This window comes from Diospyros lotus, chromosome 8 (assembly GCF_014633365.1).
Source record: "Diospyros lotus cultivar Yz01 chromosome 8, ASM1463336v1, whole genome shotgun sequence".
In the NCBI taxonomy this organism is placed as follows: domain Eukaryota; kingdom Viridiplantae; phylum Streptophyta; class Magnoliopsida; order Ericales; family Ebenaceae; genus Diospyros; species Diospyros lotus.
The window spans coordinates 3,300,469-3,316,674 of NC_068345.1; the positions used below are offsets into that span (position 1 = coordinate 3,300,469).

General features: G+C 39.8%; 1 protein-coding gene across 3 annotated transcripts in view; it reads left to right on the top strand.

Annotated features, from left to right (window-relative positions):
• LOC127808234 (uncharacterized aarF domain-containing protein kinase At1g71810, chloroplastic) overlaps positions 1 to 16,206 on the top strand; it is a 48,129-nt gene that overhangs the window by 18,284 nt on the left and 13,639 nt on the right. For all 3 annotated transcript variants that reach the window (XR_008024892.1, XM_052346679.1, XM_052346678.1), the window contains 2 exons: positions 15,228 to 15,326; positions 15,415 to 15,456. Coding sequence is in view for 2 of the 3 variants with exons in the window: in XM_052346679.1 (XP_052202639.1) it covers positions 15,228 to 15,326; positions 15,415 to 15,456 (141 nt within the window). In the remaining variant the exon portion in view is untranslated. The remainder of the gene's footprint in view (positions 1 to 15,227; positions 15,327 to 15,414; positions 15,457 to 16,206) is intronic.

The window sequence follows — 16,206 nt, forward strand, 5'->3', positions numbered from 1 at the left end:
TACTTGGGACAATTTTGGGATAATAAATTTTTCTATTTAAAAACTATTGTTAAATCATATCACTCCTCATATCTGCCCCAAAATCTCCATACATTTATCTCGAAAGAGAATCATCATAAACATTAAATGCGGAAACTAGAATCGAACCTAACATCTTGTCATTAATCATAAATCAATTCTTACATTCTCATTATCCATAATTAAGGTTATACATCATCATTTCTCAAAACGTTCAGAATTTAAAGTAACAGAACTTAAATACATGGACTACATAACATACATTCAACTCATCATGCACTTTGCTAAGTGCCATTTCATGCCTTATTCATCCTCGTTTCTACTACAATCTCTATCTAGAACGTTTGAATATTCTAAGGGCAAAGCCCAAGTTAGATGATAAATCATCTAAGTAAGGGAACAAAACATTTAATGCTCATATATGTATGTAATACACATAACATCATAACCTCTCATGTTTGGGTCGACTGCACCTTAAGATTACCTACCATTTTTACAATCTCCCTGCCAGATTGGGGTGTATGGGTGCACCCTTAGCAAAGCAATGGTGCCAGTACCTAATCCCAAACCCATGCAACGTATGATCGCAAATCTCATCATGCTCATATGCATATTTCATAAATCAAAACATGTAAATACAATCTACATGACATGCTCACATCAAGGCATGACAACATGATAAAATCATTTACATAAAATCAGATTTTGAGGTCGAACAACTTAAAAATCAAATATTTTCATAAAACTAAATCCAGTTGGGAAGTACCACTTACCTTCTCAAGTTTATCGGGATACCTTGATATTCGCATCTTGCCTTGAAATAAGTGTATCGTCTCGATTTGCGTGCCAACCTCAAATTTTGCTCAAGTCACTTCAACTTAAGCCTCAAAGCACCCTAATCATCATATTTATTTAAATAAGTATTAAAACCTATTTTTTTATAATTTCTTGCATTTTCTTTATTTTTCTCTCTATTTTTTCCTATTTTTCCTCAATAAATCCAAACTAAGTATTTCTCAAATATTTTCTCAAATATTTTACTATAACAATTCATAAAATAACTTTCCTAATTTACTGGAATTTTTTAAAAAATTTTATTCACCTTAACTTAGCCTCTCAGGCTTTCCTCGATATACATGCTCTAATTTCGAAATGCGTGCCCGATCAATTTCTTGGCTCTGGGCATGCTCCTCAAATCCCAAATTAATTCCTAGATCTTTCTAGGATTTTCATACAATTTTCTCCATTTTTTCCATAATTTTTCTTCTATTTTCTTTTTTTCTTTTCTTTTTCCTTTCCTTTTCTTTTTCTTTTTTCTTCTCCACCTTCTTCCTTCTCTTTCCTGCGCACCAACTACCTGTGCACGCCCACTTGCCTACTCCTTGCCACCATCCGGCCTTCGTCGACCAGCCTTGCCGTCGCGAGATGGCTGCTGCTGCACAGCAGCCACCATGGCCGAAATCAGCCATCTTTGGCCGCTTCATCCGCCATCGCTTGGTCTCTGTCAGTCGCAAACGACCTTGCCACGCCGACCGTCACCGCTTCTTGCCGTTCGTGGCCGCCCCTTGCACGATTGAGCTTGCTGCCATGGTCGCTTGCTGTGGTGGCCAACTACGGCCACCCTTTACTTTCATCGCCGATCTCATACTCTCTCTCTCTCATTGTCTCCCTGCCTCTCTCTCGACCATTCACTGCAAATGGGAGAAACTCATTTTTTTCATTTCAATCTAGTGGTGAAGGCTTGCCCCCAATCCACTCATACACACAAACATATCTATATATATATACATACATGTTTATTTCTCCATACAAACCCCCCGGATTTCTCGCTCGATTTCTTGAATCATGTTGCCAAAATATCTCTAGCAAATCTCGGCCATTTGCTTCACAGCTGGCTTCACACACTCACATATATATATATTTATATATAACATATTATATATATATATATACTATGCTATACAGAAAATCACACATTTATCTCAAATTTTATCTTATTTCACTTAGAAAATTTCCTAATTGCAATCATATCCTCAAAGATCAAATTAATTTGCATTAAGATACCAAAAATGTAAAATTAATAACTCTAAAGTTACTCGATAATGACGATTTCGTCCCAGCGCCCTCACCGGACTATTATTTTATCTTGAAACCACTTTAGGGTTGATTTTTATGTAAAATCGGAGCTCCCTCAGGATTCCGTTGACTTCCCGGAAGTCCCCTACAACTATTTAATTTTCAGTCAAAATCGAAGCTGTATTTTAGCTATACCAAAAACCATCTCAATTCCGATTTCTTTTAACACCATAAATCCTACTTCGAGACGCTCATCGAAACCATATCATTTTCTTTAAACAATTACACTCCGGGGCATTCCCTTCAGTCGATTCGGCACTTATAACTATAAGAAATTACACTTAAGTCCTTAATCTTTTGATAATTTCATCTATGACCCACATTAAAATTACTCTTGAGCTCTTTAGAAAATTTGGGATATTACAAAGAGTACCTTGACTCTAGTGTCTCTAATTGGACCCACAACAATTGTAGAAGAATAAAGCACTAGGGTCTTATTTTGATAATTTTGTCATGCGTTCACATCTTTAGTGATTGTAGTAGTGTGATTGGTCATAGACTTGGATGGCACTTTGTCTCCAACCAACGTGGAATATGATGTATTTCTCTCTCAACATATGGCTTTCAAGAATTTGTGGATTACAGCCAGAGCTATGGTTTTTTCCATTGTTGCTCCTCCATCAAGGGACTTGGTCTTGACTAGTGACAAGAGAGATGCCAAGCCTCATATTAAAGGCTTGGACAATTTTGGAAAGTTGTAGATCAGAGAGAATTAGAGGGAGAATTGGAAAGAAGAGAGAGAGAGAAGGAGAGAAGAGAGAGAAAGAATTTTAGAGGGAAAGAACTGAATACTTCATTGATTGTTCCCGTCCTCTTTACAATGCCTTTTATAGGCTATCACCCTCGGCTTATTAGGCGTAATTGAATAGGTACGATCATCTCAAGTGGTAATCGCTAAATACACATGCTACTACCTTTATAGGAATTATTACAATAATGCCCTCAGGCTTGTGACAATCCCTTTCCCTTAGAATCTTCCTTGTCCCCAAGGAAGGTAAGTAGTTGAGCAGTCCATGGGAACTGTTTTAGCAACTGTGGGAGGTATTCCCAGGTGGTATTCTCTAAGTGCAAGTGAGACCACTGCACCAAAACTTGAATGAGGGGTAGGGGCCCCTGATGAATGACCCTTCTATCTATGATAGCTTGTGGTTCTACCTTTTACTTCCACATCTTCATCCATTGGCGGTAAGTCAGGGCTGAAAATAGCATTAGGTTCCATAGACTTTTTCAGGAGGGACACATGGAACATAGGGTGGCTCTCGACTCCCTTAGGCAACTGCAGCTTGTAGGCCACTTTGCCCACCCTTTTAGTTATAAGATAAGGTCCAAAATATTTTGGACTTAGCTTGGATGGGGGTGTTGTAGAAAACGAATGCTGCAGGAATCTCTTAGGGCCTGTTCTCTTTGCTGTTTTCGGCTTGTTTTGAGTTTTCAATTTTTCAAAACACTGAAATCGCATTCACTTTACTATTTTCAAAAACGCATTTTCAAAAACGAGGAAAGATTTTGTAAAGAAAACCCAAAACAACAATTTTGTTGTTTTGGGTGTTTTCAGTGAAAACCCACCCAAAACACCAAAACGCGGAAAACGTGTCTCCTCCCCCCCCCACCCCTCCGCACAAACCCACTTCTCCCATTTCTCCTCTCTTCTGATCGTCGACGACCGCCATCGCCATCGCCATCGCCATCGCCATATTTGCTGTCGACCGCTTCTGCCATCGCCACTGCAACCATAGTCGTTGACCGCCCCCTATTGCAAATCCTTGCATCGCATCCACCGTCGATCACCCCCAGTCTCTTTTCTCTTCTCTTCTTTTCTGGCCCGCCACCGCCATCGCCATCACCGCCGTCGACAACTTCCACGACCATTGCCGCAAAACCTTGCATCGCGACCGTCGTCGACCGCCCTCCGTCTTCTTTCTCCTTTCTTCTCTTCTGGCTCGCCACCACCATCGCCATCGCCATCATCGCTGTTGACCGCTTCCGCCACCACCACCGTCAACCGCCCCCCATCGTAAACCCTTGCAAGCCATCCGACGTCACCGCCCCCTGCTGTCCGACATCACTGCCCCCATCGCAAACCCTTCTGCGATTTGATTTTCTTTGTTTTATTTTATTTTTTTGTTTTATTTTATTTGAATATTAAACTAAATATGTAATATGTTTTTTTTGTATTAATTTTTTTAAAGATATATTTAAGATTTTGGATTATACCTATAATAAATTAATGTTATGTTATTTTGTAATTTTAGTTATTTATTAATAGATGTTTAAAGTCTGGTATTTTTAAAGATTTAATTTTTTTTATTTTTTTATTAGTTATTTCTTGTATTATAGTTTAAAGTGTTTGAATTAAATTAATAATTTATTAATAAATATTTATAATTTATTTTGAATCAAATTTATTAATAAATATTGTAAAAATAATTTTTTAAAATTACAAAGTAAACGCGTTTTCTAGTTTTCTATTTTGAGAAATAATTTTTCAGAATGATAGAAAGAATGCGTTTTTAAAAACTTCAAAACAGACACTCAAAATACAAAACTGAAAATAAATTCAAAACTCAAAAGTCAAAACTGAAACACAAAGAGAACACCACCTTAACCTTCAGAAAGACCTAATCTCCCACATTAAAACTCTGGTCACTCCTCTTGCGATCGACAGTTTGTTTCATTCGGTTTCTAGCTATATTTAATTCGTTCTTGAATAGAGTCAACATCTGCTGCCTACTTTTTAAGTACTCCCCTGGTATGTGCTTCCTGATAGTCTGCTATTGTTGGTAATGCGGGGATCTTATACCCAAATAGCGCTTTGAAGGGGGTCTTCTTGATTGAGCTGTGGTAGCTCGTGTTATACCACCAATGTGCTAGGGATAGCCATCTATCCCATCTCTTAGGCCTTGCAAAACACATACACCTCAAATATGATTCTAGGCACTGGTTGACCTTCTTGGTTTGACCATCTATCTCAGGATGGTATGCGGTTGACATATGCAACCCTACCCCTGGGCTCTTGAATAGTTCCTGCCAGAAATGACTTGTGAATATCTTATCTTGATCTGATACGATAGATTTAGGGATTCCATGTATTTTAGCCACTGAGTCAAGAAACACCCTAGCAACTTCTTGAGCTATGAAGGGGTGTGTGAGGCTAATGAAGTGAGCAAATTTCGTCAGCCTGTCAACCACTACTAGGATCACGTCCTTGCCTTCAGACTTGGGAAGGCCTTCAATAAAGTCCATAGAAATCTCCTCCTAGGCTTGTTCGGGGATAGCAAGTGGCTATAACAACCCTGGGTATGCCACTTGTTCATGCTTGCACTGTTGGCAAGTCATGCAAGTTGCCACAAAATCCATCACCTCTTTTTTTAGCCCTAGCTAGTAAAACGACTGCCTTACTCTATAGTAAGTTGCCTTGACCCCCGAATGTCCTCCCATGGGGGAGCTGTGTAGCGTTTGTAGTATCTTGGATTTCAATTCCCTGTCGTTCGATCTGATCAAACCATTGGAGATTGAATACCCTTGAGCATTAGCAGGTCTAGTTACCAGCTGAGCTTGCAAGGACTTGATTCATTTTGATTTATCCTAGCTATCAGTCAGGTCTTTTACCCAATCGGGCACCACTACTATAATAGCCTTACAAGCCCCTTCTTCTTCTCTTCTCAATATGGCATCTGCCACTACATTCTCTTTGCCTTTCCTGTACTGTATCACATAGTCAAGGCCCAATAATTTTGACACCCCCTTTCTTTGCAGCTGGATATGTAGTATTTGCTGGAGTAGGTGCCTTAGGCTTTCATGGTCTGTCCTTATGATAAATTGGGCTCTCTCCAAGTAGTGCCTCCACTTATCTATTGTTATGATCATAGCTAGCAATTCTGTCTCATATATGCTCATTCCCAGGTGCTTAGCAACCAATGCCTGACTGATGTAGGCGAAAGGCTTCCCCTCTTGCATTAATACTGCCCCCACCCCATTGTCACATGCATCAGTTTCAATCACGAATAGCTTAGAAAAATCAGGTAGGGCCAGAACCAGGGCTTGTGTCATTGCCCTCTTTAAGTGTGAGAAAGGCAACCTCCGCTTGGAGATTCCACTTGAAGTTGTCCTTCTTAAGTAATTCGATCAGAGGCTTACTGATTACCCCATAATGCTATATAAACTTTCTGTAATACCCAGCTAGTCCTAGGAATCCCCTTAGGTCCCTGATAAACAAGGGCCTAGGCCATTCCAACATAGCTGCAATTTTCTTTGGGTCTGTACTCACTCCTTGACCCGAGATTACATGCCCTAAATATTCCACCTCTTTCTTTGCAAAGGAGCACTTTGAAAGTTTCACATATAGTTGATTGGTTTTTAGGATTTCAAAGGTAGTTTTAAGGTGGGTTAAGTGCTGCTTCAAGTTGGGACTATAGACCAAAATGTCATTAAAGAAAACAAGTAGGAGTTTCCTTCGGTGAGGGGCAAACGAGTAGTTCATTAGGGCTTGGAAGGTGGCTAGAGCATTGGTGAGCCTGAAAGGCATCACCTTGAACTCATACAGGCCTTGGTGGGTTTTGGCGGCCATTTTAGGTATGTCTGCAGGGTTCATCCTAATTTGATGATACCTTTACACATAGGTCAAGTTTAGTAAAGATAACCCCTTTTAGTTCAAGGGAACAGGGAATTTGTTCTTCATGATGAGGTCATTAAGCTGTTTGTAATCTATGCAAAAATGTCAGGTACCGTCCTTTTTAACAAGAAGTACGAGAGATGCGAATGGGCTCTGGCTAGGCTGAATTATTGAAGCATTGAGCATGCTTTTTACTTGTTTTTCAATTTTAGCCTTCTGGTGAGGTGGGTAATGGTAGGGCCAGATGTTAATGTTCGTGATTTTATGTAACCCACGAATAACACACAAGCATACGTGGTCAAGATAAGTAAAGTGATGCGTAAAGATTGTTCCCGCGAAGATTGGTAACTAAACCTCTTAATTACTAAAATTAGTCACAATTAACTATATTTGGACAATTGATCACTCAAAGAAGTTTAACCCTAAATTGTGCACTAGAAAGAAATAAATTAAAGAACTAACAAATATAAGAATTAAAATTCAATTGATTAAGACCTTGGGTTTTCTAAATTTACCTAGCAAATCCACTTTATCAAATTACTTCAATCTTTGGTTGATTAAGTTACAAACTATGTCAATCAAGCATTCTAATTTATTTATTAGCCTATGTTTAGGTCTAACAAGTTTATTCAACTAACCTAACTCATTATATGTCTATGTGAATTAGAATTAGAGAACATATTAACCTAACTTATAACATAAAAATATTCATCACAAATATAATCAAAGATTGCACATGTAATCAAGTGAATGTTTTCCCCAATTAACACATGTTATTTTGTCCAAGAGTCTATTCCTTACTTGTCTATGTCTAGCATCATAATAAATCTCAAATCATGTAATTGGTGATCAAGCAATTACAAACATTAAGTTTAGAACAAAATAAACATAGTTAAAGTAACAATCACAACCAAAAATTGAGTAAATTAATAAAGTTTCAATGCATAGGATCCTTCAGAAACCCTACACAATTCTTTAGCCACTCATAAAGAATAATATATTCCCATAATTATCCAAGAGTTGCTGTATAATTGAAATCCTAAACAATACAGAAACTCAAAAGAAGAAGGAAGGAAGCTTCTTGCCCAGATCTAGAACAGATCTGGGTGGCAGCGGATCCAACAGATCTACCGCCCGCGTCCCACTTGCTGCTTCAGCAACTTGTGCCTGCCTTGCGTCTGTGTCTTGTTGCTGTTTCCGTGGGCCAAGCCTTGCGGCTTGTTGTGCGTGCACGAGGGGCTGCTGTGGCTGATTATTGTGCGGCCTCTCCGTTCTTCTAGCTGTGCGGCCTTCAATTCCAATCCCTTAATTCCCTTGTTCCATCTTTATAATATTTAATATACAGGTGCACGGTTCCCTAGTCCTCCTCCAATATGACTTCAACTCCAATTGCACTTCTTCTCTCCTCCCAATTTCCTTCAATTGCCTCTGCCAATTTATTAATTATTAATTCTCTTATTGTATTACAATATTAATTTATAATATTAAGGATCATGCTACATGTACACCATTTTTGTACATCTTGGGCTACACAAGGGGTATTATGACCAAAATACCCTGCGCCTCTCCATGAGCCTCACGCGCCTCTATGCGCCTCATGAGGGGTTTTTTGTCATAATACCCCATTTTGTAGCCCAAGGTGTACAAAATGGGTGTACCAATAGCATTTTCCTAATATTAATTATAAAATTAACGTTATAAATTAATTTATAATATCTTCTTTAAAGACCAATTTTTTTTTTTAATTCATCTCCTTTGCTTGATTCCTACAAAAAGACATTCAAATTATGTAAAATCCATATAACACATTTTAAGTAGGAAAAATAGCACAAGATTAAGATAAAAATTAGATAAAAATATGTATACAATTAAGCCCTTTCAGTTAACTGGTTCTGAATTGGGTTTCAAGGGAATGGAATGGTTAAAAGGTCTATTTGGGGGTAGGGTTTGTGGCTTAGCAAACAATTCCTTGAATTCCAAGAGTTTAGGATGTAAATCAGTGGGGTATGTTACCTTTGCAAAGAAGTTAGTGGCTGTAGGGCCTTCTTGTTCTTCCTCATCCACCTCTATAGCTAGGATGGAAAACATTTGAGAAATCTGCCCCTTTCCTTTAGATAACAGCCTTTTGCCAGTAATCACCTTACATTCCCCTGTTTCCAAGCTGCCACTCAATGTTAGCTTCTTCCCTTCCATGTCCAAAGTGACTTCCAATTTGTTGAAGTCGAAGGTTAGGGGGCTTACCGTCCTCATCCAATCCACCCCTAGGACCACATCACAACCTCTTATCTCCAAAATTCTCAAGTCTGTAGAGAATTCCTGCCCTTGCATCATCCATTTGAACCCCATACAGCCATACTCTTATAATGGCTATACATCTTACTTCCGTTGTCCACTGTTAATGAAGGGGGGGTAGTAGCCGTGAGTTTGCACCCCAATTCGGTGTCAGTTGCTTTATTGAGGAAACTGTGAGTGTTGCCACTATCAATCAGCACCATGATCTTCCTCTTCCCTACTCGTCCTTCCACTTTATTGATTTTACCTGCAGGTCCCCCATGAAGTGCATGGAATGAGATTTCTCCCCCTTTATCTCTGTAGTCATCTTCAGGGGTTTCCTCCATTGCCTCCCCATTGTCCTCTTCCTCCTTTTCGGCTACCTTTTCTTGGTTAGCCCCTTCCATGTTCAATAATTGCCTTCAGCATTGATGCTCCAGACTGTATTTTTCACTGCACCTATAACATAATCCCATCCTCCTCCTCTGCTCTAATGTAGTGTTCCTATTGGTTGTCAAATTAGAGCCCCCCTTATGCCCACCTGTTGTCGTAACTGGCACTAGAGCCTTAGAATTTCCTCCAGTCAAGGGGCCAACAGAAGTGAATGCCCTTGCCACTGTCTTGTTCCTCTTGAAGATGGCCTCTAGAGTTAGCTCTTGTAGCCTGGCCGTCTCTGCCGCTTCTCTCACCGTGGCAAGCATCATCATTTTCACCATGTACCTTAATTCATCCTTAAGGCCACTAATAAAACTCGAAACAAAGTATTGATCCGTGAGAGTGGGCTGAGCACTCCACATCAATGCCCCCAATTCCTCAAACTTCTCCTAGTACTCAATGACTGTCTCTTCTTGTCTAAGTTTGTTAAACTCCTCAATAATGTCGGCCGTGTTCCTTTCCCTGAAACGGATACACAATTCCTCTGCAAAGTCAATCCACCTAGCCCCCATACCCCTAGATGTGGACCATCCTTGGGACCAGCAATCAGCCACATCGTTTAGATAGGCTGTAGCAAGGGTGATCCTCTAGTTCTCAGGGATATTGTAGTATTGAAAATGCCTCTCACATCTATGGATCCACCATCGTGGTTTGGATCCTTCAAACAGAGGTATCTTTAGCCTAGGCATAGGCCCTTGGCTAGATTTAGGGGAATTCAACTCCCTTACCTAGTCATTGGTCTCTTCATAATGCAAATTCCTGGCCTCTGCTGCTCCCGAAGGCCTTGGCAAGATTCCCTGGTCGGACATTCCCGCCTCAGGAACTGATCAGGGAGGGAATTCCAGTGGTAGCCGAAATTGCGGGAGTGTGGACAACATGCTGATCACACTACTGATCTGTTGATTTAGAGACTCCCTTTGCCTCCCTAACTCCCTTAAAACTCCATCTCTGGAAGTTCACCATGTCCTCTTGCAATTCCTCGCGAATTGCTCGCATTTCCTCCCTACTCTATGACACTGCTTCCTGAGTTTGAGTCATCCCAAACTCCATCGCCTCTATCCGGTTCTCCGATTGCTTCAATCTAGTGCCCCCCACCATTCGATCCTTTGACTATGCTCGGACCGTAATTCCACTCAATTTCATCTTACTGTCGCTGGGTCACAACCGAGGCAACCGGCTCTGATACCAAAATGTCAAGCCTCGGATCAGAGGCTTGGACAATTTTGGAAAGTCGTAGATCAGAGAGAATTGGAGGGAGAATTTGAAAGAAGAGAGAGATAGAAAGAGAGAAGAGAGGGAAAGAACCAAATACTTTATTGATTGTTCTGTAACATCCTGTAATTGTTTTGTAACATCCTGTATCGAGCGATAGGAATGACCGAAACAACTTACCTTGATGGGCCTATGCGAACTTTCCAGGGGGTCACACATCCTTGAGCTTCCCCAACTCAAGCACGCTTAACTCGGGAGTTCCTTGTCAACATTCAGCCCAAAAGGTGTCCAGTTAGTGTTGTTTCCTTCCTTACTTATCCTTAATATATACTACTATTCTCTGGTCTCTTGGGGTATTACATTCTCTCCCCTTGAGCACATGATGTCCTCGTCATGCGACCTTACAACTGGTCCCAGACCTTCTCCCATTTGGGGGCTGCCATCCTAGAAGCCTGCCAGAAGCCGCTTCTTGTACAGGCCCTTGAGCCCCAGCGTCACTCCCCGCCCTCATCAGACCGCCTTCACCAAGGGTCGACTCTGATACCACCTGTAACATCTCGTATCGAGCGATAGGAATGACCGAAACAACTTACTCTGATGAGCCTACGCAAACTTCCCAAGGGGTCACCCATTCTTGAGCTTCCCCATCTCAAGCACGCTTAACCCTGGAGTTCCTTGCCAACATTCAGCCCAAAAGGTATCCAACTGGTGTTGTTTTCTTCCTTACTTATCCTCAATATATACTACTATTCTCTGAGCTCTTAGGGTATTGCAGTTTTCGTCCTCTTTACAATGCCTTTTATAAGCTATCACCCTCAGCCTATTAGGCATAACCGAATAGGTACAATCAACTCAAGCAGTAACCACTAAGTACACATGCTACTGCCTCTATAGGAATTATTACAATAATGCCCTCAGGCTCGTGACAAGAGAGTGTCCAAATAGACCATGGGTTGTACTGTGATACATGTTCTCATGCTTAAAAACATGATGCAACTACCATTTCAATCTCCATGGAAAACTGTGACGCCAAAGTCAGTTGTCATAACAGCCTAGGATCATCATTATTGCAATTAGGGATTTGATTTGAAATCTTCTTTCAAAACTTGGACTCTGTAGTAACTTTTACATCCTTAAATTATGGAGCCTAATTTCTTGTAATTAATCTATGTGTTTAATGTAATATGAAGGGACTCAAAAGGAGATCTATAATTTTTCGACCAACTCCTAGTGTTGACAAAATATTAGAGCAGGAATTTATTTTTTTCTTTTTGGTGATTTCCCTGTCTTCTTTGTCTTGCAAATTACAAGAGGTGTCGTGCAATTTCTTTGAGCATCAGAAGTACATTCCTGGGGCACTTCTTGGATAGTAATCCTTTGGAGGATTCTGAGTCTTGTTCTGGGGGTTTTCTGTCTTGGATTCTTGGATACTTTCTACCAAGAATGTATTTTGAAAATTATGGGTTATTTTACATCTGTTTTTTGGGGAAGAATTATTTTTCTTTGGAATTGGAATTCCTCACAAATATAGGAAGGAAAAGAAGTTTTGGGACACTTTGATTGATCTAACGATGGATCTACGAAGTTACTAAATTTTCTTGAGTGGGAACTGAAGGATGCATGCGGTACGAGTGCATGTTCAGCTCTGTGGATCCGCTCAATTTCTGAATCTTTGACCCTGTAATACAATCTTTGAATACTTGTTTGAGTGAACTTCTATGAAAGGAGCAGTGCTACTTTATGCAGATTGTTATAAAACAACAGAAATGTTCCCTTAATGTTGCCTATTCAACAAACTGGAATCAGATGTTGGGATGTGAGATATGTTACATGGTACAGTTGTAAGGTGCATGGCCACACTACAACTTACTGCTGACTGCTTGATGAAATTTTGCGATTTACTGCAAGGAGAAGGGCACATAACTAAAAAACATATGATATGGCCATGGAATCAAAGAGCATGTCAAGCCACTGCCAGTACTCCAGCTCCTGATGCTATGGATTCTATTTTCGATACGCATATCAACCTGCTGCCAGTACTTCAGCTCCTGCTGTGCCACATAACTCAGCACACAAATCCCTACATCAGCTACAGAAACTGAACACTGTGCCACTCCCTCCGCTTGCTAAGAAATTATTTGGTTGCATAGGCTTCTTTTCTAGAATCGGACTTTCTCACATGCAGAAAATACGGATGCCATTCAAATTGCTGTGAATGCAGGTTATCATAAGTGTACCAAACGCATCAAAGTCTACTGCCACCTGGTTCTTGAATCCTTTGATAAACAAATCAGTTTCCTGCTGCACTTGTCAAGTAATCTACTGATTCAGATATCTCTAGAAAGGGTTTGCTTAAGCAACAACATGAATTTTTTGTGAAAAAATTGCTCTTGGTTTCTGTAGCAGCATCAATTTGATTTGGTTTTTTTTTTTTTGGTGGAGGGGGGGGGGGGGGGGGGGGGGGCGTGGATTTGTCAAAGCCAGCAATTGATAATAATAGCCTATTGCCATAATTTATTACAGCAAATAGAAATTAGTCTTCAAATGTTCTTTACACGCTTGGGGCTATATTAAAGTTAATACGTGCTTGTGTTAAGGAGACTATTAAATAATTTTTCTATTCTACACTAGGAGGAAGTATTCAAAAGCAGATACATATTTTCCCACAAAGTCTTAGTTTTGACACATTAAACTCCCAGTAATGGAGTATTAAGTCATAACCAACTTGTCAAAACACGATTAGTCCCCTGAATAGGTTGTACGACACTTAGCAGGAGCCAAACCCCCTTGGTTGCTATACCATTCTAGCCCCTGTGCGTGCCTTTGGGAACCACCTTAGGAAAATGTTCAAGGTTGAGAGAGAAGATCATGATCGCTCTATTATTTGGGATAGAACTCTAAGCATAAGAGGGTGATGATAACAAGATGAGGGGAGGGGAGGCACGCATAGCCTACCCCCTGCATAACCTATGCCCATGATCTAATCTATTCAAGGACTTACAAAACATGTCTGATCATCTTCCTGGACTTTTGGCTTTCCATCTCCTGTGACTTTTTATATTACATGCCTTTTCATATTACAAGAGAGATCTATACAGTTAGAGAAGTCTAGGTGATCCTAAATTCCCGAATGTCGATGCCATGCAGCTATTCCAGTTGTATCCTTCTTGTGCCTGTGCTGCACCTGCATGGTATACTAGAATGTAGATGCTGTGCATCTGTCCAAGTCCTTCCTTTGTTGTTCCTGTGGGGCCTGCATGGTATTTAGCCTCCATGATTTCTGGATGTGACAATTTCCCCACCTATCATGTCAAAGTCCCGTCTTTATAGCCTCTGAAATTTCACAATGTGACAAACTGCTTGTGTCAATTGACATCAGCATTGTGGTTTAAGCCCTTTAACTATAAATGGTGGAACTCAGTCATTGGCAGACAAGAAACAACCTCAGCACTAAGTCCTAACTCTATCCTAGCTCTGTCCTCCCCATCTCTGGTAGTTTTCATGTGCTTGAGACCACTACAATTCCTAGCAGGCTTATGTGAACCAGCTTACTGCCAGCACTCTCTATGTTATATTCTACCCAAGAAGAGCTGTATTCATGATTTCCATGTCAGCTCAGATCCTACCACATCTTGAGAGTTCTGATGAATCTACTCAACAAAGAATCCTTATCAAAGAGAAACCAAAATAAAAGCTGTTTGTTTATTTATGTAGAGGAATTGGTTTTCATGGTGCTATTGCTTTCATTTTGCAGTATTCTAACTGCAACTAATATAGTCTTGACAAAAGGAAAAACAATATAGCCTGATGTCATCCTCAGTGTCTTAAAACCGGAAACTGCTACTGAGCTGACAGGGTGTGAGGCTGTTATAGTTCTGTTTGATGAGTGTCATACCTTCAAGGCTTCAACGCTTTGGTTGGCCATTTTTTTCCCCATCTTTCAGCTCCATCCATGGTCCCTTCATTTGTTAGTTGCTTGAAATCTTACTACCCTGAGTCATGCTTTCGCTGGCCTTTCTATTCATTACTTTTCATGAATGTTAAGAAAATAATAAAAAGTAAAAAGCAAGATAGTTCCTTTCAATCTGGTTCAACCAATTTGTGTGGTCTCTGTGCACCAGTAGGATCTTAGTCCAATTGGATTGTACAATCGATCTAGTCCATGAGGTAATAGTTTTGCGTAGACAGTTTGGCTTGCTCTTTAGTCATGGTTTCAGAATGTTACTTCAGGATTATGAGTTTTAAATTTAATCTGTTTCAGAATGTCATTGTGGATTATGAGTTTTTGAATCTATCCCACGAAAAACTTCACATGTCTATTTATTTCTTAATTCCTGCCATCTGCAGTATTATTGATCTTGTGCTTGCCGATGTAGAAGGTATAATTTTAAATTTTCATAGTGTAAAACAAGTCCAATTTTCATGCTTTCTTTTATTTTGTATGCTCTCTCTCTCCCCTTTTCGTTCATAGAATACAGCAAAAGATTTGCTTCCTGTCCAAATAATGTTTGTTAACTAACAACTGACATGGCATTTATGACAGTCTCTTCGTGCCAGAACAGAGAAGGCGATTGAAAAGCAAGAGGATAATGATTCCAGAATGGCTGTGAAACAAATCCTCTCTTTCGCATTAACCAAGCAGGTATTATGAGTTTTTTTAAATCTTTTGGCTTTATAATAAGTGAGTTAGATTGTGAAAATAACCTAAAATTTGGTTGCAAATATGCCAGGGTGAATTTGTGAGAGAGGTACTTCTTCAAGAATTTGCTAAGGTACTGTTTTGACTGTCCTTATGATATTGGGTTGGGGTGGTAGCAGCAATTTGCTATAAAAAATTAATCAACATCTTTAAGCTGTTGCATTATTGTTTAGCAATGTGTACTAAGCGAGCATCCCGCTTCATCTAGTTACCCTCTCCTTGTGGTTAGGCAGACAATCTGAACTAACCAGAGTTCATGAATATATTGAATAAAGTACACAGTTGCAAATTGGAAGGGAGCTCCTACTAGAATACTTGAAAGCTATACTTGCTGATATTGGCGGAAGGAACTGGGCTGCCGAGGGGTCATGCCACTTCAGCCTTCCCCCTAATTTTTAGGATTCAACTTATGTTTTCATTATGATTTGGAAAACTTTGTTCAAGAATCGAGACTATCTTGTTGGCCCCTCCTATTCTGCCAATGAAATACAGTTTAATCCCTATAACATGGTTGATAGTCTTTCCCCATTCTAATTAAAATGCAAAACGTTTAGCTATTTTCTCTTTATTTCATATATGTTGGATCTTGAAGGATCATCAAAGAGGATCAGCTATGAGCCTATTTTAGAAGTTTCTAAATCTAGAATAGGATACTTTCCTAAGTCAAAATTAGGAAACTTTCCTAATGTTGTACATATGTATCTTTCCTTTCCGAGGCATTATTTGTTTCCTATGTTGTATTCTTTCTCCTCTATAAGAGGATTGCCATGTACATTTGTTAATCAATCAAGGAGTTATTTAGTTTCTTCATGGTATCAGAGCC